This window comes from Lissotriton helveticus, chromosome 1_2 (genome assembly GCF_964261635.1).
Source record: "Lissotriton helveticus chromosome 1_2, aLisHel1.1, whole genome shotgun sequence".
NCBI classification, from domain to species: domain Eukaryota; kingdom Metazoa; phylum Chordata; class Amphibia; order Caudata; family Salamandridae; genus Lissotriton; species Lissotriton helveticus.
In genome coordinates this window covers 4,757,309-4,783,189 of record NC_136058.1, presented here as the reverse complement: position 1 = coordinate 4,783,189, position 25,881 = coordinate 4,757,309, and the positions used below count along the sequence as shown (strand labels likewise).

The window sequence follows — 25,881 nt, the reverse complement described above, 5'->3', positions numbered from 1 at the left end:
TTTCACCATCGCACTGATTGGATGACTTTACCTTTCCACTGCTCACGTTCAGGAAACAACTTTTTTCTTTTCCTTGAGCACTCCATGGGAGTGCATGTGTTTTCTTACTCTGTCCCCCATATGTTGCTTTCCCCACACATCTGGCCACCCCACTCTACATATTCCAACTACAAAGCTCTTCCCTTGCTTCTCCTGTCCCTCCCTTTCAGCTGGTATTGAAATATTTAACCAAACTTACCTACATTGCTTACCCATGCTCCCAGTTGCTGGTTATGCTTTGCGATGTTTCGTTTTTAATTGCCATACTGTTGATTCAATGCTCCTCCCAAATCGTTCACCTTTTTTTATTCCCTAGCTTCTCTGTTGCGCCTACCCACTCCCTGATGCTGTCCGCCAATCAGAGGCGTTTACGTTTTTTACCCCTCGTCCCCACTCGCTCCACCATTGGTCCTCCACCTCTCCCAGTCATATTTCTTTTCTTTTTTTCTTTTTGGGAGAGCCCAGTATCTTCAATCTGCTGCTGTGCTGCTCCTGCCTTAGGTGCACTTTCTAAATTTAAATTTACCACCCCAAGATGTGCCTCCACACTCTTGGAATTGTAAATATAAAAAAATAGCAGTTGCATCATAATGCATATGTGCGCATGCATGGTGACACATGCACACATATATATCATCACACTGTGGCTGCGGTAGCATGATGACATATATGTGTACATGCATTGACACTGAGCCACATATTCCTCATCATGCTGGGCCTTGCTTTTTTCTTTATTTTCTGCTGATGCTTTTCAGCATAGTTATGAAACAATGGGGGAACCCGAACGTCCACTGGATCTGAGTGAAGTACAGTACGAAAAGAAAGGGTCACAGTGGTTTATTTTAAACCATCCCTAGGTGTCTCCATAAGTCTCCATAAGTCCTGAAGAAGACCCCACTCTAAGGATTGAATTTTCCTGCACATATATCGGGTTGAAACGTCGACATTCTTTTATTTCTTTCATGTACAGACAACAGTAATTGAATTACTGTGTCCTCAGAATATTATGTTCCTCGTGCATATTCAGCATTTAAATTGGCTGGGTAGGTGACTATCAGTCATTGATGTATACACTGCACGTTGCCTTTCCTTTTCCGTCAAACCTTGACTAGCGCACATCTTTGAGCACCTCTTTCTTCTACTTTGGAGCACCTTTTTACAACTATGTAAATATCTGTGTTGTTATTGAATATGAACATTATTATTTTATAATATGAATACATTGGATACATTGATTCACTAAGATGATTTTGGATCCTGTGTGGAATATAGTTCCTCTGTGACCATTTCTTTTCGTACTGCTTTTCAGCATAGGCAATCAACAATTTTTATGCATGCTTTTTGGCTTACAGGCTTGTAGAACACATTGCTCCAATATGCACATAACTCTTTGGCGTGGTACACACTCAGACATACAATCCTACTGACAATCACTACTCCATGAGTCCAAGGATTCCACAATAAAATTCCATACATGGCATGCCCCGGAATAAAGAGTGATCTGATCCTGCAGAAACAGGCTGCACAGACGTCACAACTAGCTTTATATAAGGCAGCCACAACACAAGCATGAACAGTCAATCCCCTCATTTGCCTAAAGTTGAGGTAAACAGCCGTGCCCTCTTTATACTATGCAGGTTGGCGATGTATCTTTGCAGATATTGGTAAATTACAGAATGCATCCCTTTCACTTACTTACCAGTGGTGTAATTATGCACATCCCCTAATGGACTCTGCCCGGCTCTGTTGTACGCAAAGACACTGATGAAATAGGTGAAGCCACATTCCGCTGGGAAAGGGCACTGCGTCGATGATGTGTTGCAGTTCACCTCCAGTCCGTCATCACTTTTCACAAATACAACATAATAGTCTTCGAGCTGCACGTCAGACCAGGACACGGAGAGGGTGCCGGGGTTCGCCTCTGAAATTGCGATACCTTCTGGAGCACATGGAACTAAGTAAAGCACAAGCAAGTCTGTTAGTAATTGGCACAAATAGGCTTCTGCATAATCATCTCCAAATAATCATTTGCTAAAACTTGTAATATTTTGTAAAACGCATTTCTGCAGAGCTAACTACATAGATAGACTCAGAAATTGGACATTTTGGAGGACATTAGAGACCATGAAAATCAATTAACAAGGTCAGTTCACACCCCTAAAGATTTCTCATAACTCATCCAAACATGAGCACGCTGTTTTTTAAATGATTTTACTGTGCAGCTCTACTTTCCCCTATCGGTATGGAAAGCAGGTTCAATAAAACTATACTGCTGGACGGAGCACTGCTTGAAAACTTTTGACTTAGTTCTGAATATTATCCATCTCTGTTGGAAAAAATGCATGAATGAGTGAGATGTATTGGTTCGATTTAGAGGTTGATTGGAACAGCTCTACAGAGCACCCATCAACATTACCCCCCAGAATTCCCTCTGGTATAGCAGTCTATGTGCTTTCACTGACAGCGGTGGCCTCGATCCACGCAGATCCGACACATACAAAAGACGGATACCATTAAAGAGAAGGCGGAACTCAGGCTTCCTGAATGTTTGTAACCGTTGCTAAAATGTTTTTAGAATTGTGAAGGATGTCCTAAAAAGTTTGATACCTGCACATGCTGTCCTGTTACCTGTTGCCCTGTAAACAGGCATGCCCAAGAAAGCAAATGTGGGTGGTTAATGTGGAAAAAATCTATTTGTATCCACTGAATCTAAGTGGGTAAATGTTTTTATTTACATAGGATATTATTAATTACCTGTGTGTTGCTCCGTGAGATCGTAATACGATTTTGCCTGAAATACATTCAAGATAATGTCCACTCCTGGGATACAAAAGGACTACTGGAGAAGAAGTCTGGACTGGACATGAATGCTAGCAGTGGTTTGGAGGATGACTCTATGGGTTCTGGGCACAGAGGAAGATGAGAAGGCTAGGGATCAAACCACCGAACATTAGAGAACTTGGAAAAAAATCATATGTATCATTCATTTCCTCAATAGATGGACATGCTCACACAAGCAACCCTAAAAATAATGGGAGCGTTGGTGTGGTGGTGTTGTGTGGAAGTAAGATTTGGTTGGTGTGGAAAATAAAGACAACCACAAAACAGGTTTACAAGTCCATCGTGTACAAGGCTGAACCCAAAGCTTTTATGAGCATAGGAATTGATGTTGGTCCTGGGATTGAGGCACATACTTAAAACACATGAGGGTAATCAGTTATCTTTGCTAAAGTAGGTTTGGAGATGAGGTGGACTCTAGATAACTAAACAGTGGAGGAACATCACCGGGAAGATCAAAGCAAAATCAGACAGGAATACCGTAGCATAGATCACTTACCAGTTAGTAAAGGCTCTGCAATCGAAGGTAGACTGGGTCCTCCATCATTGCTCGCAATGAGGGACACCGAGTACAGTTTTCCACACTCAAGTGAGAAGATGGTGCAGGATGTGGATGACGATGTGCAGTTCAGGATGGGGTCTCCGGCATCACTGGAGAGGGTCAGTGTGTATTCTGAAGCTCCCTGTGCTGATGGCCAGTTGAAAGTGGCGTCCAGGTTTGCAACGTCAAGAGCAGCAGTAATAGTAGCTGGAGCCTCGGGACCTGTTTAAATCAAATATAGTTATAAATGTGCTGCAGATGTTTCAAATTCCACATTATATTAAATCACTTCTTTCTATCATGGCATTCTGACAATATCAGGGCCATATTTGAGTGATCCTGAACTTTGCCTCTGTGTTGACTAGCATGAAAATGCCTCTCCATTATTATTTCAAATATCTACCACATCTGTTCGATCCGAGAGAGTAACAGACTAAAGGACCACTAGCTCTCTCATCATCAACAGCCACTAACAGACCCCAGAACAACCTATATACCTGCACGCTTGATTATAATTACAGAATCCATAATACTCCATCCCGTGGTCTTGATGTCACTGTGGATGCTGACCTCAAAATAGTTGATTAATTACGATTAAGGTTAATTATGTAAACAACTTATCTAACTTTCGTCTCTCTGTCTTTCAATGTATACTCAACTTGACATTCATAAAGATGAACAATCTATAGTCTAAATCATATAAGTTCTACTAAGTTGGATACTTTCAACTAAACTCATTATGAGTTTCTAGACACTCAGGCATAGATTTAAGTAGCAGAGCCCTCATAGTCTCCCTCTGATAATCAGAATCTCCTTTGCACGCTTGTATCTAAAATAACCACCCTTTCTCTAAGCTTAAGATCTACTCACCATCACACTAACTAAGAGCTGCCCACCAACACACTACTCTTGATATAGTATGGTCTATACTGAATGGAAGCCACATATGTGATGGTATACGAACCGCACATTCATCGCAAATGAAGGATGCTGTTGTCTGAGTCAACACTTAGGGACCCATTAGAGTGTCGGGCGGATCGCCACAGCCCGCTTGGCGGTGGCAATCCGCCTGACATTCTTTCCTGCCCGCATGTCATTTCCCCCGTCATATTACTATGGCGGGGGGGGGGGGAACCCCGGTGGACGGAAAGACCATTCGCCGGTTTTCCGCCCGGTCGATGAGTTGACCGGGTGGAAAAGGTTTTAATATGGTTTTAATATGGTGGCGGTGTCTGTTAGACACCGCCATCCATATCACGATGCATTCGGGGATTTGCCGCCACGGAAAGGCATGAAGTGTTTGCTATAGCAGGCCCGTAGAGGTTCCCCAGGAAGTTGTGGGGTGGGTGGTGCACATGGAGGTACCTATGGTACCCGCCTGCAGTTTCATGAACAACATGGCAGGACACGCGCGGTGCCTGCCACATTGTGTATGAAAATGCACCAAATGCCTTTTTGGCATTGCAGCGGGCGGTGCTGAAAGCACTGCCCGCCGCAATGTCAAGAATGCAGGATGTGCCCACCAGTGGGCGGTCGCATCCTAATCACCCCCACGGGCCCGCCGCACTTATATCGCGAGGTCCCTTTCTACGTCGGTCCGCCCGCCATCCTAATACTGCCCTGAGCCTCCACTTTCCTCCACCTGGAGTGCTTATATTTCCCAGTTCTGAGGTATAATACCATACAGTTATATAAACATCAGTTTTATAAAGTTGATATCATATAATATGGTTTGATATTCTGTACCAGATAAATTCTGCCTAATGTAGACAAGCCCGGTGTCAGTGGATATCAGGCATGCTTTCTTGGGGACAGTGGGTGTTTTCTACACAGGGGAATACTGTTGTAATAGCAGGGCCCTGACACAAGCACCAAATTATCACACAAGGATTTTTCAACTCGCACTTTCCTGCTCTTCTTCTGGCATTGCTGACTGAATACTAGAATCTGTTTTATGTGAGTGGAATAGCTACTAGTAGTGGTTTTAACTGGGTAGGAAGGACTTTTTAGAGATGTTATCACTGGTCTGAAATGCCTATGGAAATAACTGTTGTCTCGAATATCACTCTATCAATCAAATATTGATCTAGTCACAGCATCAAGTAGCTTTCAAGGTCATTGGCCATTGTTTTAACAGATACAGCGTTTCTCTTCAAGCTGTAGTGTCATTAAATTATACAAAGATAACTATGGACTTTGCAGGTGGGTAAGGAGCACAATGTGCATAGCCTTTGCAATCAAACAAAAGACTATAAATGCCATGCAAAGTGAATGGGTTGTGTAAGCAGTTGGAACAATTTGTTGGTGTAATGGTCACAGCATAACTTTTTTTAACACTTACGTGTTATTTGAGTGAGAGTGAAACTATCTCCAGGATTCCCATTTTCATCCCAGGCGTTTACGATGATGGTGTAGACGGTTCCAGGATCAAGACCAGTAAATGTCAGATTGGTGTCGGTTGTATTCTCGGTTATTCGGCTTCCCAACCCATCTGAGCGCACAATCGACACCGAGTAGGACACAGCTGCATAAACAGGACTCCACACCACTTGCACGCTGTCAGAACTTTCAGAGCTTGCACTGACGTTTGCAGCTGCCAAAACTATGAAAGAACATCAATACAACCATTATCCAATCAGCACACCAATATCATAATGTTATTACAATACATGGAACTGACTATAAACAGAGGTGTAGGACTGGAATGGGGAAAAGAAGGTGGGATGATCACTTCCGCCACTCTATGTCCCTTGGATCAAGAGAATCGATAGAGGGTGTTGAATATAGGCAGAGACGATGCTGGCAGAGCAGGGCATTTCTTCTGGTACTTCAAGACTGTGGTGAGCTGTGGAGATGGGACAAGGCCACTGCCGACTGTGGGTGTCGCATTATGAACAAGATCAAGAAGAGTGAGTGAATGAGAAGTGTACCTGTGTGGCTATCTGTTGCTGATTAGAGCACTATATAATGGTAGTCCTAGTCAGCCCTGTGATATCATTGTGGTATACAATGATGTTGGCCACATACTGCTGTAACGGCACAGTGGTGTCCACTTCCTTGGGTGCACACTGATATGACATTATGGCGGTGTAGAACTGCTTTGGTTGCGCACTGCTGTGACATCACAATGGTGTCCAGTTGCTTTGGGTGTACACTGATATGACATCACAGATCATCTCTTATGTATGTGTCATGTCTCTTGTCAGGATAAAAGGAGACCATATGGACCATATTCAACATACATATTGAATATGAAGAGCTGAGCTCATCATGACCGTCAGAACGCTCCCACGCGGGGCTAATTCCCCTGCTGTGTGAGCGTTCTACACAAACGGGTGTGGCCATGACGAGCTCAGCTCGCCATGAGCACACGAGCACCGTGGCTCATGACGCGCCGAGCTCGTCATGAGCATGGGGGCGCTGTGCGCACCCTCCCTCCCCCCAGCACAGCAGGGGAATCAGCCCCACAGTGAAGGGGTTAAGGGTCTTGGCTACAGACAGCCTTAACCACGGTCACACTGGGACACCAAAATAAGTGACCCGTGTTAGCGAACCAGATAGCTAAACAAGCATTTACAATGCAATGGTTTTGCCTTTGTTAAAGTTAGAGCTATTGGCATTGCTCTTGACACTCTGAAGCTCCACTCTGAAGCTCCACTCTGAAGCTCCACTCTGAAGCTCCACTCTGAAGCTCCACTCTGCACTCTGAAGCTGCACTCTGAAGCTCCACTCTGCACTCTGAAGCTCCACTCTGAAGCTCCACTCTGAAGCTCCACTCTGAAGCTCCACTCTGAAGCTCCACTCTGAAGCTCCACTCTGAAGCTCCACTCTGCACTCTGAAGCTCCACTCTGCACTCTGAATCTGCACTCTGAAGCTCCACTCTGCACTCTGAAGCTCCACTCTGCACTCTGAAGCTCCACTCTGCACTCTGAAGCTCCACTCTGCACTCTGAAGCTCCACTCTGCACTCTGAAGCTCCACTCTGCACTCTGAAGCTCCACTCTGAAGCTCCACTCTGCACTCTGAAGCTCCACTCTGAAGCTCCACTCTGCACTCTGAAGCTCCACTCTGAAGCTCCACTCTGCACTCTGAAGCTCCACTCTGAAGCTCCACTCTGCACTCTGAAGCTCCACTCTGAAGCTCCACTCTGCACTCTGAAGCTCCACTCTGAAGCTCCACTCTGAAGCTCCACTCTGAAGCTCCACTCTGAAGCGCCACTCTGAAGCGCCACTCTGAAGCGCCACTCTGAAGCTCCACTCTGCAGCTCCACTCTGCAGCTCCACTCTGCAGCTCCACTCTGAATCTGCAGCTCCACTCTGAATCTGCAGCTCCACTCTGAATCTGCAGCTCCACTCTGCACTCTGAAGCTCCACTCTGCACTCTGAAGCTCCACTCTGCACTCTGAAGCTCCACTCTGAAGCTCCACTCTGAAGCTCCACTCTGAAGCTCCACTCTGAAGCTCCACTCTGAAGCTCCACTCTGAAGCTCCACTCTGCACTCTGAAGCTCCACTCTGCACTCTGAAGCTCCACTCTGCACTCTGAAGCTCCACTCTGAAGCTCCACTCTGCACTCTGAAGCTCCACTCTGAAGCTCCACTCTGCACTCTGAAGCTCCACTCTGAAGCTCCACTCTGCACTCTGAAGCTCCACTCTGAAGCTCCACTCTGCACTCTGAAGCTCCACTCTGAAGCTCCACTCTGCACTCTGAAGCTCCACTCTGAAGCTCCACTCTGCACTCTGAAGCTCCACTCTGAAGCTCCACTCTGAAGCTCCACTCTGAAGCTCCACTCTGAAGCGCCACTCTGAAGCGCCACTCTGCAGCTCCACTCTGCAGCTCCACTCTGCAGCTCCACTCTGCAGCTCCACTCTACAGCTCCACTCTGAATCTGCAGCTCCACTCTGAATCTGCAGCTCCACTCTGAATCTGCAGCTCCACTCTGCACTCTGAAGCTCCACTCTGAAGCTCCACTCTGAAGCTCCACTCTGAAGCTCCACTCTGAAGCTCCACTCTGAAGCTCCACTCTGCACTCTGAAGCTCCACTCTGAAGCTCCACTCTGCACTCTGAAGCTCCACTCTGAAGCTCCACTCTGCACTCTGAAGCTCCACTCTGAAGCTCCACTCTGCACTCTGAAGCTGCACTCTGAAGCTCCACTCTGCACTCTGAAGCTGCACTCTGAAGCTCCACTCTGCACTCTGAAGCTGCACTCTGAAGCTCCACTCTGCACTCTGAAGCTCCACTCTGCACTCTGAAGCTCCACTCTGCACTCTGAAGCTCCACTCTGAAGCTCCACTCTGCACTCTGAAGCTCCACTCTGAAGCTCCACTCTGCACTCTGAAGCTCCACTCTGAAGCTCCACTCTGCACTCTGAAGCTCCACTCTGAAGCTCCACTCTGCACTCTGAAGCTCCACTCTGAAGCTCCACTCTGAAGCTCCACTCTGAAGCTCCACTCTGCACTCTGAAGCTCCACTCTGAAGCTCCACTCTGAAGCTCCACTCTGAAGCTCCACTCTGAAGCTCCACTCTGAAGCTCCACTCTGAAGCGCCACTCTGAAGCGCCACTCTGAAGCTCCACTCTGAAGCTCCACTCTGCAGCTCCACTCTGCAGCTCCACTCTGAATCTGCAGCTCCACTCTGAATCTGCAGCTCCACTCTGAATCTGCAGCTCCACTCTGAATCTGCAGCTCCACTCTGCACTCTGAAGCTCCACTCTGAAGCTCCACTCTGAAGCTCCACTCTGAAGCTCCACTCTGAAGCTCCACTCTGAAGCTCCACTCTGAAGCTCCACTCTGCACTCTGAAGCTGCACTCTGAAGCTCCACTCTGCACTCTGAAGCTCCACTCTGCACTCTGAAGCTCCACTCTGCACTCTGAAGCTCCACTCTGCACTCTGAAGCTCCACTCTGAAGCTCCACTCTGCACTCTGAAGCTCCACTCTGAAGCTCCACTCTGCACTCTGAAGCTCCACTCTGAAGCTCCACTCTGCACTCTGAAGCTCCACTCTGAAGCTCCACTCTGCACTCTGAAGCTCCACTCTGCACTCTGAAGCTCCACTCTGAAGCTCCACTCTGAAGCTCCACTCTGAAGCGCCACTCTGAAGCTCCACTCTGCAGCTCCACTCTGCAGCTCCACTCTGAAGCTCCACTCTGCAGCTCCACTCTGAATCTGCAGCTCCACTCTGAATCTGCAGCTCCACTCTGAATCTGCAGCTCCACTCTGCACTCTGAAGCTCCACTCTGAAGCTCCACTCTGAAGCTCCACTCTGAAGCTCCACTCTGAAGCTCCACTCTGAAGCTCCACTCTGCACTCTGAAGCTCCACTCTGCACTCTGAAGCTCCACTCTGCACTCTGAAGCTCCACTCTGCACTCTGAAGCTCCACTCTGCACTCTGAAGCTCCACTCTGAAGCTCCACTCTGCACTCTGAAGCTCCACTCTGCACTCTGAAGCTCCACTCTGCACTCTGAAGCTCCACTCTGAAGCTCCACTCTGCACTCTGAAGCTCCACTCTGAAGCTCCACTCTGCACTCTGAAGCTCCACTCTGAAGCTCCACTCTGCACTCTGAAGCTCCACTCTGAAGCTCCACTCTGCACTCTGAAGCTCCACTCTGAAGCTCCACTCTGCACTCTGAAGCTGCACTCTGAAGCTCCACTCTGCACTCTGAAGCTCCACTCTGCACTCTGAAGCTCCACTCTGCACTCTGAAGCTCCACTCTGCACTCTGAAGCTCCACTCTGAAGCTCCACTCTGCACTCTGAAGCTCCACTCTGAAGCTCCACTCTGCACTCTGAAGCTCCACTCTGAAGCTCCACTCTGCACTCTGAAGCTCCACTCTGCACTCTGAAGCTCCACTCTGCACTCTGAAGCTCCACTCTGCACTCTGAAGCTCCACTCTGAAGCTCCACTCTGCACTCTGAAGCTCCACTCTGAAGCTCCACTCTGAAGCTCCACTCTGAAGCTCCACTCTGAAGCTCCACTCTGCACTCTGAAGCTCCACTCTGCACTCTGAAGCTCCACTCTGAAGCTCCACTCTGCACTCTGAAGCTCCACTCTGAAGCTCCACTCTGGCTGAACATAGTCTGCAGTTTCACACGTTACATTTGTGTTAGCTGCATTACGTCATAATTTATTGTCAAAGGCTGGTTCAAATATGTTCTTTCAATGTTTCAAGCTGTTTTCAAGCGTTCACGCTTTAGTCAGCCCACTACCGAGCAGACTGACCCGGACCCAGCCCAGTCCATCCAGGGCTTTCAGTGGCATTCATCACAGTGTCTCACCGGAAGGCGGGCATCAGAGAGAAGCGGGAGGGGGCGGGAAAGGGGGAGGAGAGAGCTGACGACGGCCGGCCGGAGCAGAAGACGGGCACCAGGAAACAAGCGGGAGGGGGAGCAAGGGAGGTGCCGGCAATGCCGGAACAGAATCGGGGGCGTTCCCGGCGTCGCGTGACGTCGGCAAAAGCCAAAGAAACGCGGGAACGCCCCCGAATCTGGTCCGGCATTGACGGACAGGCCCCTCGTCCAATGGCTAGGCTCCATTTATGGAGCCAGCCAATGAATGACGAGGGCCGACCCAAAGCCACACTACAGAACTCATCAGGATTTCGCCTGCGCGAAAAAGATGCGCAGAGCGCATCTTTTCGCCAGGCAAAACCTAAAAAGGGTCCCCACTTGCACATCAGGTCAGTTTTGAACTTGTAAAGTCATGCAGTATGAGTATTTTTTAAGGTACTAGAGACTGAATGCATTTGTGTCTGCTGTAGGCAATGTTTGTGGTAATATCAGGGCAATTAGCAGTCAAAACTGTACAATCTGGCTATAGAACTGTCCCACAAACTGCTAAAAAACGCCCTACACACAGATCAGATCAGCCCATCGGGCACTGCCTGATGTTTCTGTGGGCTAGTCCAACTCTGGCCTTAGCTATATCTAGGCACACCTATTATTTCCAGTACCTAACATATAATTAAAGTGGGCTTTTGGGTAAGCCCTCTGCCCATGATTGGATGGCTTTGCATCCTATCCCAATTCTCTTCTCTTGATTTGATGGTTTTTCTCCCTATTCTTGAGTTGTACCAGCCAGGAGCATTTTGGTCTTACTGTGTTCTAATGGGATGAGCTGTATTCTTCAATGGCATACCTCAGGGGGCTCTTTTATTCAGGATGCGGCACTCCATTGGGAGTGCATGTGTCTCCTTGATCTTTCCGACTGTATCTTTCTATGCACTCAAAACTCCCACATCCCCCAACATGCTCCCTTTTCTCTCCTCGAGGCACTGAACCCAGTGTTAATTGGTTTTTTGTTTACTTATTTATTTATTTTACAAGGACCAGTCAACTGCAAAATGCTGCTGTGTCACTCACTTCCGTTTTTGAGCTTCATGGCCACTTGTTTTTCACTTCTTTTTGTAACATTTTAATTGACCATTTTAGCATGGCAGTCTGCCATGTTAGAATGGTAGATTAAAAATAGCCATCATCCACCAAGACCCATGCATGTATCAGAGGCCGTCATGAAATGGGTTTTCTTCAATAGGAAAACCAGCACAAGATTGTAGGTCATTCCCACGGTTGGCATAAAAACATTGGAAAAGCCAATAGCTGGAACTCTTAAAGGCGATAATGATAATCACTAAAACGTCTAGGAGAACAGTTTTTGCGTCAACATCATAATTTCTATGAATGATGCATAGATGAGCAAATGTTTCTATATAATTTGTTTATTTTTTATTACGTGCCCTATGCAACTGAAGCTCCACCAAAGCATCTAGCACTGTTATTTTAAATTGGCGAGAAAAGGTGAGTACAAACGGGTTAGTGTCATTAAGAGAGGTCTTCTCCTTCATCTGTAGGTGTAAGGGAGGCTCTAAATGATAAGGGTTTTGATATATTAAGTGTTCTGGAGTAGGACATGCTTCCTTTACCTCTTGGAGCAATGGGAGGCCTACATCTTTACCCATCTGCATGCACACTGCACAAAATAGCCACTGCGGGGTCTGGTTGACCAACAATGGGGTTCCATGAGTAGAGGCTGCACAGGTCTGTGAGAAGTTGGTTGAACATCTCCCTCCAGATCATTATGGACACTGTTTCCAGTTCTGGACTCATAATGTCACAAACTAATGCATTCTGGGTAAAGTGGTTTTGTTTGTATTGGACTAATTCGATTAACCTATCTGAAAAGAAACAAAGTTTTGTAGGACAAAAGTTCAAGACTGAAGTCTGTGTCTGTAATGATGAAGAGAGTGGGGTCTCCCTCGAAGTGTGGCAAATAGGGGTACTTTGGCCTATTTGAACCATCAGTTTCCACTTCCTGTGACTGCTGAATGACTGCGGACCCTACTGTTTTCAAAAGGCTAGGAGCCTATTTGAAATGCACCAAGCACATTAAGGGTTTTATCTGTCAGCAAAAAATGGCAAACAGGTTCATGCAACATACAGCGCGCATTAAGCAGAATTTCAGTGCACCCTTGATAACTGGCATTTTGGGGTGGTTATGAACATTTCAGCAGTTGCACAGATTGCAGGGCCCATTTCCTTCTGTGCAACTAAGAAGATATCCTTGACAAACCATTTAATCTTTTTCCACAGGCAGCCTGTTCATAGCACAAGGGTGAAGAGAGCAAACAGCTGGGGCTACTACCTTGAACAAGCCATGCCAGAAATTGCTGCTAGGTAGTTTGTGCCGCAGTTTCAAGAGACAGGTTGAAACCCTATGCAGATCCCATCCCTTAAAATGCAGACACCTCACAGCTAGTCATATAATCAAAGTCAGGTTCAGAAATATTGCTGTGACGTCTTGCACATCTCCTCTCTGCTCAGAGCGGAACTTTTAAATGGAGTACTTGAAAACGCAGTTTGTCAGTCAAAGAGCAACATGGCGACTTCACAGATTTGGCCCTAGGTCTAGAGCTTATCCTTGCATTTAATTTTACTGCTCCTTCCTATATCTTCCCCACACCAGACTTTTGTTGCAAAAGCCTCTCTAGGAAATAGACTGCAGGCATGCACCACCCTTGTTCCGGTGATCCTTATCACGCCATGATATGGAACAGGAGTATCCAACTTTGGAAAACAAGTGCTAAGTTCAGCAGGATAGATAGCAACTTTGTAAATGATTCCCATTTAGATTAATTGTATGCAGTGTATCTTCTGAGAACATCCTGAAATTCTGCCATGGCTGGGTCCAAACCTGTGTCAATGTTGGACAGTCCACAGTCAGAGCCGCCCCTCTTTACTGGCAATCACTTAGTAGACACAGGGGCCTCTGAAATATGCTTTGATGTAGGGAGGCAGTTCTAGTATTTCTCCTCAACAAACTCATCTCTGTGTTCTTCAAGGATTTATGGTTGCTTGTTATGAGCATGCAGTCTATTGTCACACTCTTCAAACTTCAGCAGATGTGTGAACTGGGGCACAGGGATGCAAAAGGAGACCATATCTTCTACCTCAATTCAGAATTTCTCTAGAAAGTAATCTTGTGGCCAACAGGCTTCGTTTGGGAGAATATCATTTTTAACTCCTACTGTGATCCAGATGAAGGCCTCATAACTACATCCTCATGAATCTAATCTTGTAGATTGGAGGCCTCAGTATAATTCGCCTTGTCACCTTTTGTTTTGTCCTGGTAATGATCCTACAGATGTGTCAATTTGCATATGTGTCTGTTTAGAAAATGTGTGCAGTTTAGAGGCACCAGCACAAACAAAGGATAACACCACTAATAACGTGACGAGGGGTTAGAAACATCTATTTTATCACCATATTTCTCTGGATAGGGTAATAACCAAAAGTTTAAATAAGAAGAGCTCCCTCCCAATGAAGAAACATGCCACATTGAATGGATGAGGATCTTAGCCATAGTTTTATATAGCAATCTTGGATGGAACACATATACCGTTAGGTCGCTCAATTACTACACTTGATATGCCAGTAGCGTTTGTTTATCATGACCTCAAAACGCAAAGAATATTTTCTCTCCCCTTTCTTGGCCACTTGTCGACAGTGGCAAGCAGGATAATAGAGGCTCATATGACATTTGGTATTTTCAGTAGTGTTTGGAAGGATGTATCTCAGCTTCGCTCATCTTTTTCTCTCACTGTGCCCAAGTGTTTTTTCTTTGCTGCCTTGGCATGAGGTTGAGAAGGTAGGTTTACAGTGGTAGGGTCGCTCTAGAGAAGTTATATAATGTGTGACGAGGTACCATGACTAACAGGCCAATATACGTGTCTATGAGAGTTGGCAATTCAGTAGTATTGCATAGGACGCATCTTGGTCTCTCTAATCTTTTCCTCTCACTGCACCCAGGTATTTTTTCCTTTGCTGTTTTTGTCTGGTGTTTGGAAGTTGAGAGGGTAGATGGAGGGTTACTCTAGAGAAGTTGTGTGATGAGGATCCATCATGTGCAGGCCTTTATAGGCTACTATTAGAGTTTGCGTTTCAATCGTATTGAGGGAGGATGTATCTTGGCCTCTCTTATGCTTCTCTCAAACTGCACCAGGCTGTTTTTCTTTGCTACCTTTGCCTGGTGTCTGAAATTTGAGAGGGTAAAATAACAGATGGAGAGTTGCTCTAGAGACGTTGCACGGTTAGGATCAGTGATGCCCCGATCAACATGCAGTGCTATGAGAGTTGCCATTACAGTAGTCTTTGGAAGGATGTATCCTGGCCTCTTTAATCTTTTCCCCTCACTGCATGCAGGTGTTTTTTTTCTTTGCTGCCTTTGCCTGGTATCTGGAAGTTGAGAGGATAGGATTACAGATGCATGCTTGGTCTAGAAATATTGCTCAACGCGGAAGTGTGATGTGGAGGCTGAAATAGCCTATTATGAGAATTATTATTTTAGTAGACTTTGGCAGGATGTTTTTTGGATTCTTTAATCTCTTCTTCTGACTGCCCTATGTGTTTTTATTTGTTGCCTTTGCTAGGGGACAGGAGGTTGAGAAGGTACCATTCTATAAGTAGGATCACTCTAGAGAGGTTGGGGTGAAATTCTGCAGTCTTCTTCAACTACCATTGAAGTTTACAGTGCTTAATTTGTAACAGAATGAATTTCGGTGCCCAATGCTCTGCTCAGAAGTTTAAGGCTGATTCTGTTAAATGTTGCAGCTCCAAACACCTAGTCTGGTTAGTCCTCTATCTACAGCATGCGTCTTCAATCCACTACCAGGTAATCCCTGACCCTTTATCTTACTCTTGTCTGTTCCTGCTTTCTCCCTTTGTGACATTTTTTGTCTTTCTCTTCCTTCATCTTTCCACTTGGGGTGTGTTTTGCTCTTTGTTGCTCTCTGTAAATGTCTGATGAGGAAATGTAAGTGCCGGTCTTCAAAGTCAGTGCCTGTGGGCCCTACCGGCAACCACTAGCTTTTGCAGTCTGGTGCATACTAGTGGGCATGCATCCCAGTGGTCATGACCACTTTCATGTTCTGAACTTCCTAAAAGTTGTACGGATTTATGTTGGGATTATCAGTTTCCTAGTTAATAGAGCAACAGGATGATAGAAGAGCCAGCAGAGTAGCTTGGGCGAAGGTGTCATATTTGTACACTTTGGCTCATAGGATCTTTTTAACACTGTCACCCAGTCTGTCTTATTACATTAGGGACCTTCCTTTGTTTTAGGAGACCTGCAGGTCTTTCATTTGAACTTTTTGGGAATGCCTAGTTTTAGCTTTCTTTTCAAAGGTGCTTAGAGGCACTCTTGTGTAAAGAACCACTCCTCTGTTGCTCAGCCTTTTTCCCCTCTAAGACCATGAAGTATTCCACCCAGAGTTAAATACAATCTTGTCATTATTTTTTTCCAGAATAAAAACCTCCCTTAGGGAGTTTGCATTCTACTCTTTGGACTGGGTGCAATACTGTCAAATTATTTAGCGAGTCCGACTGATTTAGCGAGACTGACTGATTCTTGCACTTTGTTTCTTTTGATTCATCATCTAAGGGGGAAATAGCATTGTCTTTCTACACTTGGTAGACGGAATAGGCTTTCTATTTCTAGATCCCATGAAACAGCAGGGATCCTATCACGAGGACCTATTCCAGATAGATAGATTTAAGACATGGTTGCCATCTGGTCAGAACAGGCAATTTTATAAATTTGCATAAAAGCGACTTGGGCACTCCATACACCTCTACATGGCATTGTAAATTGTGGTGGGTAAGTTATAGGCTCAAACTGAGTGTGGTAGGGAATATCTAAGCCAGAAAATCAATGGGTCACAATCTTGTGACCAGAATATGAAGGGAAAAACATATCAAAGAGAAAAGTGCACAGAGAGAGATATTAATTTACTATCCTTAACTCCACACGTACATACCTTGGAGATATTTATATTACCAAGGGATGTTTATGTTGAGTTGCTTATAGAAAATCTATACAAACTTACCTTTCAATATTTTGTCCCTTTATATTCCGGTCACGATATTGTAACCTATCGACATTATGGCTTCAATATTCCCCACCCACACCACGCAAACTCGGGTTTTGGGCTTTCGGACAGCTGGGTGATTATGTAAACCCATGTTACCTCTTCAATCATTTTATTACAGACTAACACGGGCTCAAATCTGATTCGACCCCTTTGCACTTTTGTGCTGATAGAGAATTGTTGTTAAAACAATGAGAGCTTGTCTAGTTTGTAAACATTTTTGCTTTTTAAGCTACATCAATTCCGGCATTGTTATGGACAGTGCATACGATGCACAGGATCAGTTAAGGTCTGACCAAACATTTTTATGTTAAATGAGACTGAGAACAGATTCTAAAAGTGAACACATGTGGTGGCATTATTTTAGCTGATTATTTTAAACTAGATCTTTTTTTAAGCAATCAGATTGCATGCTAAATTTAGCAAACAATTTTATTAGGATCATGAATCAGAAAGTGAGGACTGGGTATTCCTCTCAAATATCAAAGAGATCTTCCTAATAATCCTGTGGGACCCACTCACCCCCTTTCTACCATGTATCACACGCTGTATAAACAGAATCTAGGTACATGCATAAGGCTGGTGTCTGTGAGTGTGCATGTGTTTGTACATGCACACGCGTACATATCTCTGCCTTTCCACATATCTCTACCAAATTTCTTGATTCAATACCTCGAAGAATAAGCTCAGGTGAATGTCCTACCCATCACAGAACCAGGACTTTTGTTGGACTGTCAACAAAATCTTATTAAACTCAGCCTTGAACCATGCATGCTTCAAGGATATAAATTATTTCTTCACTCTGAATCAGGCCCTTTATCCCTGTCGTTCTTTGCAAAAGTAATCTTCTGGGGGTGTTGCGGTTGTCACAATTACTCCGTGACATGTGGGCACTGTAGAAACACTGTGCAAATATTCTAACCTAAAAAAAAATATCGTGCTATTTTCTTCCTCTAATCACACAGTTGTGGTCAGTTCTTGGGTTTAGACAAAACTTGACCATAGAAATGACTTGTGCCTTTTCTTCTGAGCTCAATGCCTTATGCTGGTTATGCACCGCAGCTTGCATTAATCTAAAATCCTGATGCATGTCTGTTCTCATGCCCTCAGAGTTGATCATTCAGCTTGCCATGTTTCCAAATGTTCACCCACATACTAAATTTAGCTCACCCAATTTTAGGTCTAGATTTTGCTTATCCTAAAAACGGGAGCGGGGATTTGTGATCAATGTCCCAACTTCTGAATTTCCCCCACCCCTTGTTTGTGCCTTATAGAATCTCACAGCCTCAGTCGTAAACGGTTAGACATCAATTCCTTGGAATGGTCTTCTTACAACAAGGATGTCATTGAGCCTTAAGGCTGTCGTGGGATGCTTTGGCAACTAGAATGAAGTGCTGAGAATAGGTATCTAGTTGAAAATGAGATTTTTTAAGTAATTCGTTGTTAGAGGTGGCATCGAAACATGCCTGTTAGCTGCAGGAATCAATTACCAGACAGTAATAATAACCTTCAGCTCTGAAAGGGTTTGCAAAGCATTACCTGGTTTTGATTTCGAGTCTGTGTTCTTTGCAAGAGGTGTTATATTACTGTCCCTTCTAGAATGGCTTTGCATCAAAGATTGCCCCAGGCGTAAAGAAATGACGTTTGAGGGCCCATTTGTTCGAATGAATAACTGTGCTCACTGTAGCTGCAGAGCCGGAGGCCTCTACCTGACCTATTTCAGAGTTAGCCTGAGTGTTACGGATATTAATATGTGGTTATCTTCTGTACAGTAAAAGGATGAATGAAGATATTAAGTTTTATCGCTTTTTGATTAATTTCTAAATGTAACGCTACGTGCAGACCCCATGTGTCAGTCAATTCCGGTTTGCAGATTACTAAAAGCTTATCATCCATGGTATGTCTAACAGGTCATAAATCCATGTAATACAAGACATACATCCATTATGACTGCAGCCGAAGACTATTCACATATGCAGCCTTGTTGAGAACCTACACTTCGTCAAGGGGCCAGCCAGTGTAGAGAAAACAGTTCTCTTTACCCAGTCCTGCATGACAAAGAATAAACATCAATAGACATTCTGGGATGTTTCTTAGTTTGATGATACCTGCTTGGGTTTTGAGACCTTTTAAGACATCATTCACCAGATGGGCCCTTGAAGGAAGCAGAAATCTGTCTTTGTAGTTACAATGGAAATATAACCTATTTCAAGCCACTATTGGTGTGTGAGTTTTAGTGGCAAATGGTCTACTCATATAAAACATAAGCTAGGGCCCTACAGAGGTAATGAAAAGCTTCTTTTCTCATGGTATAATCCAATATGACTGTATGACCTAGAATGACCCTGAGTGAGAAAGTGAGCGAGAAAGTAAGTGTTGTGGGTGAGTAAGTGAATCAATAAGTGAGTCTATGGATGAAAAAGTGAGTGAATTACCTGCAGCTTCACATTCAAGCCTCATCCTCCGCAAGAAGCTGAAGACCTGGCTCTTAGAGTAATCACTTTAGGCCCTAGGCGTGTGTGCATTCACCTGTTCAGTGCCAGGATACCCTCCCGGATGAGTGGGCGCTTTAGAAATCTACACAACATACCAATGAATACGCGAGACTGTGAATCAGTGAGTAATTGTGTGAGCCAGGAAGAGAATGAAGGAGTGAGCCAATAAGTGAAACTGTCTGTGAGTGGATGAGTAAGTGAGTCTGGTAGTAAATCGATGAGCGAGTCAAGGAGCGAAAGACAAAGTGGTTGGGTGGGTCTGTAGCGAGTTAAGGAGTGAGTCAATGGGTGAAAGAGATAGTGAGTATGGGAGCGAGTCAAAAAGTGAGTGGGTGAACATATGAGTTACTGAGCAAGTTACTGGGTGGAAGAATACATGAGTTAAAGGATGATTGAGTGAGATAAGGGGTGATCTATGAATGAAACAGCAAATGAATGTGGAGTGAGTCAAGGAGTGAGTCAATGGGTGAAAAAAGGTGTGAGAGGGTCAGGAAGTGAGTCCTGGACTGAATGAATGAGCCAGCAGTATATAACTGATCAAGTGAGTTTGTGAGTAAGCGAGTGGGTGAGTGCAGAAAGAGAGGGAGTAATGAGTCAAAGAGTGAGTAAAGGAGTGAGTTAATGGGTGAAAGAGTGAGTGTGCCCTTGAATAAGCGAGTGAGTCAGTAAATGTGTAAGTAAGTGAGTCACGAAATTAATGAATGAACCAAAGAGTACATTACAGAGTGAATGCGTGAGCAAATATTCAATGAGGTGGGTGTGTTTGGTGACCCTGAGCCTCAGTGAGAAAGGCATTTCTCACAAAATAACTTTTTTGGGGAAAGAGTTGTCAGTCAAATTCAAACTATTAGATTAATTAGACAGAGTGTAAAATAACTGCAGTTGACTGAAGAGAATACGTTACCTGTCTGTGTGTACTTAGGACGGGATGGCTGGCTCATCCCTGCAGAGTTTATAGACCGAATGGTCATTTTGTAGAGGACGGCGGGATCGAGCCCGGTCACGGTCCCTGGTGAGTTAGGGACGGTGGTCTCATAGAACAAGGGTCCATTACGGGCTGTGACGAGGTAGCTACTGGCGCCAGGGACGGCCGCCCACTCCACGGTGATACTTTGGCTCAGCTTAGAGTAGGCCTGGTCAATAACAGGTATCTCAGGAGCTGTGGAAAGAAAGACGTAGAGAACATAATGAACCCTCCTTCCTCGAGTTATCCTGTGTTCATACATGGGATCACACAACACATATTGTAAGACAGTTTTACTGTAGAAACTTCCATTTATCACGTACACGGAGTAGTTTTATTGAACCAGTAATATGGAATGATGAATGGTATTGATTACTCCCCTAAGGCTGCTCTATCCCTATTGGCACATGTCATCAGATCTCATTATGAATGCTAAGACCCTCATGTAGCTTTGATGTCATGCATGGCATTTGAACTTCATCAGCATGGTATAGAGACTGACAGTGTTTACATGTTATATACTTCTGGTGGTTCAAGGGTGCTCAAAGTTCCATGCTTGCACTAATGAAGCCCTTACTCTGAGCCCCTTCAGGCAGCTCTACAATTAAAACACTGACTCTCAAAGGATGAGCTGGGCAGGCATGGCCCCAGGCCCCCCCCCCCTCACATGAAGCCTGGGTGGATGTAGATGCCAGTGATGTGTAAATCTCTAATGGGTGACATGCAGCATGATCTGATTGGACCCTAGCAACATGAGAGACATCTTTAGAAAGTCACTCCAACCAATTCAAAAGAAGACTGTAACGCAATGGCATCGTTTCACTAAATTCACAGGGGTGGAGAGAGCGACACGTGATAATACTCACGACTCACTGATGTCACAGAAAGGTGACGTCACATGATATTTGACCCCCATGACACGTCAAGCTACTGTTTACCAGATAATATTTATTGAATACCCAGTCTCAAGCGTGCTCAACACACAGTGACTGTAATAGGTGCATGCACTAGTACAGCAACAGCAGAGATACACACTCTCTAACATGCAATAGTGAGGATTGGTACAATCACAGGTGTTGCAAAGCAGTCTGTATGAAATGCAAGCAGGACCACCTGCTACCTCTTGCTGCCCCTGGTTAGCTAAGGCATTGCATTTGCAAAAAGTTACTCGCCTGCCTTAGTGGGTATTTATGGTCAAAATGCTTTACCATTATGAGGCAACTAGAGAGAAGCATCCGTCCCGTTATTAATGGTGCTGATATGATCAGGAGCTTCGGTTAAGGCTCCCTGGACCGGAAGTGCAAAGTCCAAACAGTTAATGACACATCAGTGCTGCCCTCCCACACAACGTTTGAGGAGCAGCCGTCCAAGTCAGACTGCAGCCATTTGGCACAATGAAGGCTACAATTCCAAAAGATTTTTCCACAGGTAAATGTGATTTATGCGTGGAAAAGCTTCTGACTCCATGTACAATACATACAGAGGTGTCACGAGTGTGGAAAGTTAGAATGATATGAAGGATTTTTCACACTCAAAGGTGATCCCCAAAAAATGTTTAGTAGGTGGAAGTAGGGGAATGTCAGGTAAAGGAAACGTAATGCAAAAGAGAAGAGCAAATATAGGGGATATCTTTGTGTGCATTCACAAACACTCCTCACACTTATTCTCACTTCTGAACTCACACCTTAATGAATCAGGCATTACTAATACAGCGTAAACTTTTCCATAATGTTCACGTAATCATCGCTTTCGACCTCAGCGCAGGCAGGCTGGCCCACTCCATCCTCACCCACAGCAATGGTACAGTGCCAACCGCTAAGATGTAGTCCCAGCTTGAACCCACTGCCCACTATATCCATCAATTCATATCATTGGTATATGCCACCTTTCAAGGGTGAGATGGCTGATGTGTTAGGCATGAATTAGACAGCTCGTACCTGTGTGCCCTACTATGGTTCCCTCAGCCAGTGTGACTCCATGGCTGTCAAAGGCTTCCACTGTGACGTCATATAACGTGTCTGGCACCAGGGTGTTGAGGGTCCCAATGCTGACAGCACTGTTGAACACGGCAAAGGCTGGCGGGGTGATCACAGAGCCCACAGGGGTGGCCGTCACCTTGTAGGAAGTAGTGCCTGCAATCTTGGTCCATTGGACGTAGAAGCTTCTCTCCGTCAGTTGAAAAATGGACACGTCGATAGCTGAGGTTTACAACAAACAAAAAAGGCAGAATTTATCAGCAAAGTGTGGCATCCGGCCGCAGCATTTCAAAGCAAACTATGTCGAAAAATACATTTCATGCACTGAGATCATCAAGCGAAATGCAGTGAAAATGTGCATTCATTAGTAACTCCTCATCAAGCTCTTAAAAAAAAATCAAAAAGAGAGGTAAGTTAGAGAGCCTGTTGGTAACCTCGTACTTTATAAATACCACAAATAAATACATTAATGAAAGGTACTGGAGCCTACCTATTTTTCAAAAGCGATGTCCCCATGTTTAGACTTCAGGGTAAAACGCCCTGCAAGCCTCGAGATGGAGATGTCTTAACCTGTCTTGTGAGCTCAGCGCAATCTTCTCTGAAGAGCTCATTTCATAAGGCTGCAAGTTAATATTAATTACATACTTTTAAGACTCGAGGTACCCCTCCTGCAGAAGTAACCCAGGGTAGACGTGTGTACATTAGATTCTTCAAGCAGCAACGAGATTCTAGTATTTATAAAATATTTATTTTCCAAGTTCAATACTGCAATCTTAGAAACAGATAGATAGATAGATAGATAGATAGATAGATAGATAGATAGATAGATAGATAGATAGATAGATAGATAGATAGAAAGATAGATAGATAGATAGATAGATAGATAGATAGATAGATAGATAGATAGATAGATAATATACAGGCATACTTTTATATATAATCCCACCCTCATCTCATCATTTAATTTATAGATATTTGTGCGGAGGAATCAATGACAACGGTATTGGAAAGCACAATACATTGATCCAAATATCTACTTGTTCATTTTAATCAATGAAAAACGTGTGGTCATGTGAGTGTCAACTGCATATGAAACAAATAAAAAAATATTTTACCTGCGCTCTGGGAAGCAGCCTGGAAAAAAGTAAAATTTACATTATTAAGATCACAAAGAGTAACAACTTTCCATGCCAGAGAAGCAGATAAACGGGCAATTTAAATTGAAAAAAAAGACTAAATTCCTCTGTGAATTGCCTCTGCCTCGCTCATGGACTGGCCCTTCCCAGACCTGCCCTTGACCTGCGCTCGCGACCGTACAGGGAGATGCAGGGCGGAATGCAGGTCATGTTTCTCGGCCGGCGCGCGCTGAGCCTGGCTGCTGACACACCATGGGCCGCGCGCCGCTGCTGACAGGCTCTGAAGGTCATGACCTCTGTGCCTTGTTTCTGTGGCACTGAAGACCCGTCACGCAGAAAGAGCCCTGCGCTGCCTTCTGACTAGAACCGCGTCGAACAATCGAAGAGATGACAGGAGGCATGAACAATCTTAACAGAGGGTGGGGCTGTGGAAATATAAAGTCTAACTCCGGGAGGTTGATTTAAAAACATGCTTGGACTTACCTTCTCAGCACATGTGAAGAAAACCCCCACCAGAACGAATAACCGGACGCTTCCTATCTCCATCTTGACCTGCGCTGCTATTATTCGTCGAGTAACATGTGCCCTCAGCAGACAAGCTGGTATCTCTAATGGATTATTTCTGAAGCTGGGATCCCCTTACTACACTGCCGCGCTGCTAAAACACATCCCTTCCCGTCTGATAGTGAAAATAAATACCTGCTGCTGGCCACACCCTACAGCCGAGGGGGCGGCCTACAAAAAGGGAGCGATGCAGAGGAAGGAAGGAGCGTGTTGCCCTTTTCACTCAGGACAAAGAGTGCAGAAAGGGGCCAAACTAAAAGGAAAAAGTGTTAATTTAGGTTAGGTCTCGTTTGCCATTTCAGTAAGTTTTGGTATGAAAGGCTTTCAACCTCCTCGGGTATAAGGCATAGACGCAGAAAGTAGGGACCCTGGGGGTGCAGCAGCTGGAGTTTAGAGGGTGAATGCGTAATAAAGATGTTTTACAATTTTTTGTTGATCTTGTAACATTTGCTGCGCATTACAAACATCAAATGTCAGACTTTGTCTTCTGAAAAACAGCTGCTTATTCGTGTACTTTTATTTATCTGACTGCAAAGTGAGAGGATTTAGTAAAAAAAATTATCCAGGTGCCAGTCCTGCTGGGGTACTGGAAGCGAATGGAAATGCCGTGGGATGCTGTTTGGTTTCTAATGCACTGAACAACAAAAAGTGTCCCAAGATTTTACATATAGTTATGTTACTATGGTTAGACAACAGACATGTATAAACAGCCACAGAATAACAGCTTAGAAGAACTCTACTTTCATTGTGTCAGCCAACACTGAAATAATAACCACGTATTCAACAAAATTTGGTGTATCAATTTTTTTTTTACATGACATTTATTTGTACATACACATATAAAAAACCAATATATTGTTAAAAAGCATAAAAATCACAAGCAGTTAAAATACAATTGGTTACAGAAAACAGAAGTCGACGCAGCGTTTCGGTGATATTCGATTGATAGTTCACCTTCTTCAGGACAGTTTTCTAGACAGTAAAGAATACATGTGTTATTACTCAATAAACGTGTAGCTGACACCTAATTTTCATATTGCATCTCTCATCTCTCACATCTACTTTATTATACATCACAACATCCTTTTATTAGCTTTTGGCCAAAAACAACCATATTCAATATCACCATGTGAATCTCACAATATTAATTTATTGGCCTTTACACAATTACTTTATTGCGAAGGGCATTATGGCCAAAAGGGACACTACATGGTATAGTTAAAGGGTCCCCGGTTGTTTTATGAGCTGTTACGTATGAATCTCAGTCCTCATGTAATGATAAATCGATCATATCATACCTCACTATATTCATGGAGATAATACAGCGTTTCTGTGCGTAACTCCTTTTTGATGACGGAATCACTCGCAACTAGGTATCTATAGGTAATACAAAGGGTACTTAAATATATATTTTTTATGTGTATATCGGTATATGCCCCCTAGAATAGTCCGTTTATACATACCGATTAAAATCTTTTCTCTAGATGGGGACTTTGAATGTAGCCACCGTGATCAATAAAAACAATTGTTTTGGATACAATCTGAAAGGACCAACCGAAGGCGAGAATTAGGGGTGTTGGTATCATCTCACTTTGTAACTCAAAGTGGATAGTTGATTGATCCTATTTCATCAAATTAAGATACAACTTGCCTCAAAAAATGCGCTGTAATTTCAGGTAGCCTGATGTGGTCTGCTCGACAGTCACGATTAGATGCCTCCAATCATCGGGACACCTCAACGGGCTTTATGGATATTACCCTGATCAACAAGTGGATAAAATCGTATTAACTCTGTTAAATCTATACTCTTTGTTCTCGGTCTTCATATAACCTATCATCATTTGTATTGATATACCTGTTAATCTTTTATTCGTATCCCCCAGTCGATATAGAGATGTAAATCTTCTTTTTC

At 44.4% G+C, this 25,881-nt stretch overlaps 1 protein-coding gene across 2 annotated transcripts in view; it reads right to left on the bottom strand.

The window, feature by feature from the left end:
• The window catches only part of FNDC7 (fibronectin type III domain containing 7), a 50,588-nt gene extending 25,078 nt beyond the window's left edge, over positions 1-25,510 (bottom strand). The window contains exons 1-8 of one of the 2 annotated variants that reach the window (XM_078668333.1): positions 25,433-25,510; positions 25,268-25,346; positions 23,385-23,403; positions 22,231-22,491; positions 20,234-20,488; positions 5,760-6,020; positions 3,377-3,640; positions 1,739-1,993 (exon numbers count right to left, since the gene is read on the bottom strand). In XM_078668333.1, coding sequence (XP_078524459.1) covers positions 1,739-1,993; positions 3,377-3,640; positions 5,760-6,020; positions 20,234-20,300 — 847 coding nt within the window. In that variant the 5' untranslated portion in view covers positions 20,301-20,488; positions 22,231-22,491; positions 23,385-23,403; positions 25,268-25,346; positions 25,433-25,510. Of the gene's footprint in view, positions 1-1,738; positions 1,994-3,376; positions 3,641-5,759; positions 6,021-20,233; positions 20,489-22,230; positions 22,492-23,384; positions 23,404-23,888; positions 24,106-25,267; positions 25,347-25,432 lie in introns of those variants that run through there. The other variant, XM_078668326.1, reaches the window with a different exon arrangement.
• Between the last annotated feature and the right edge of the window lie 371 nt (positions 25,511-25,881).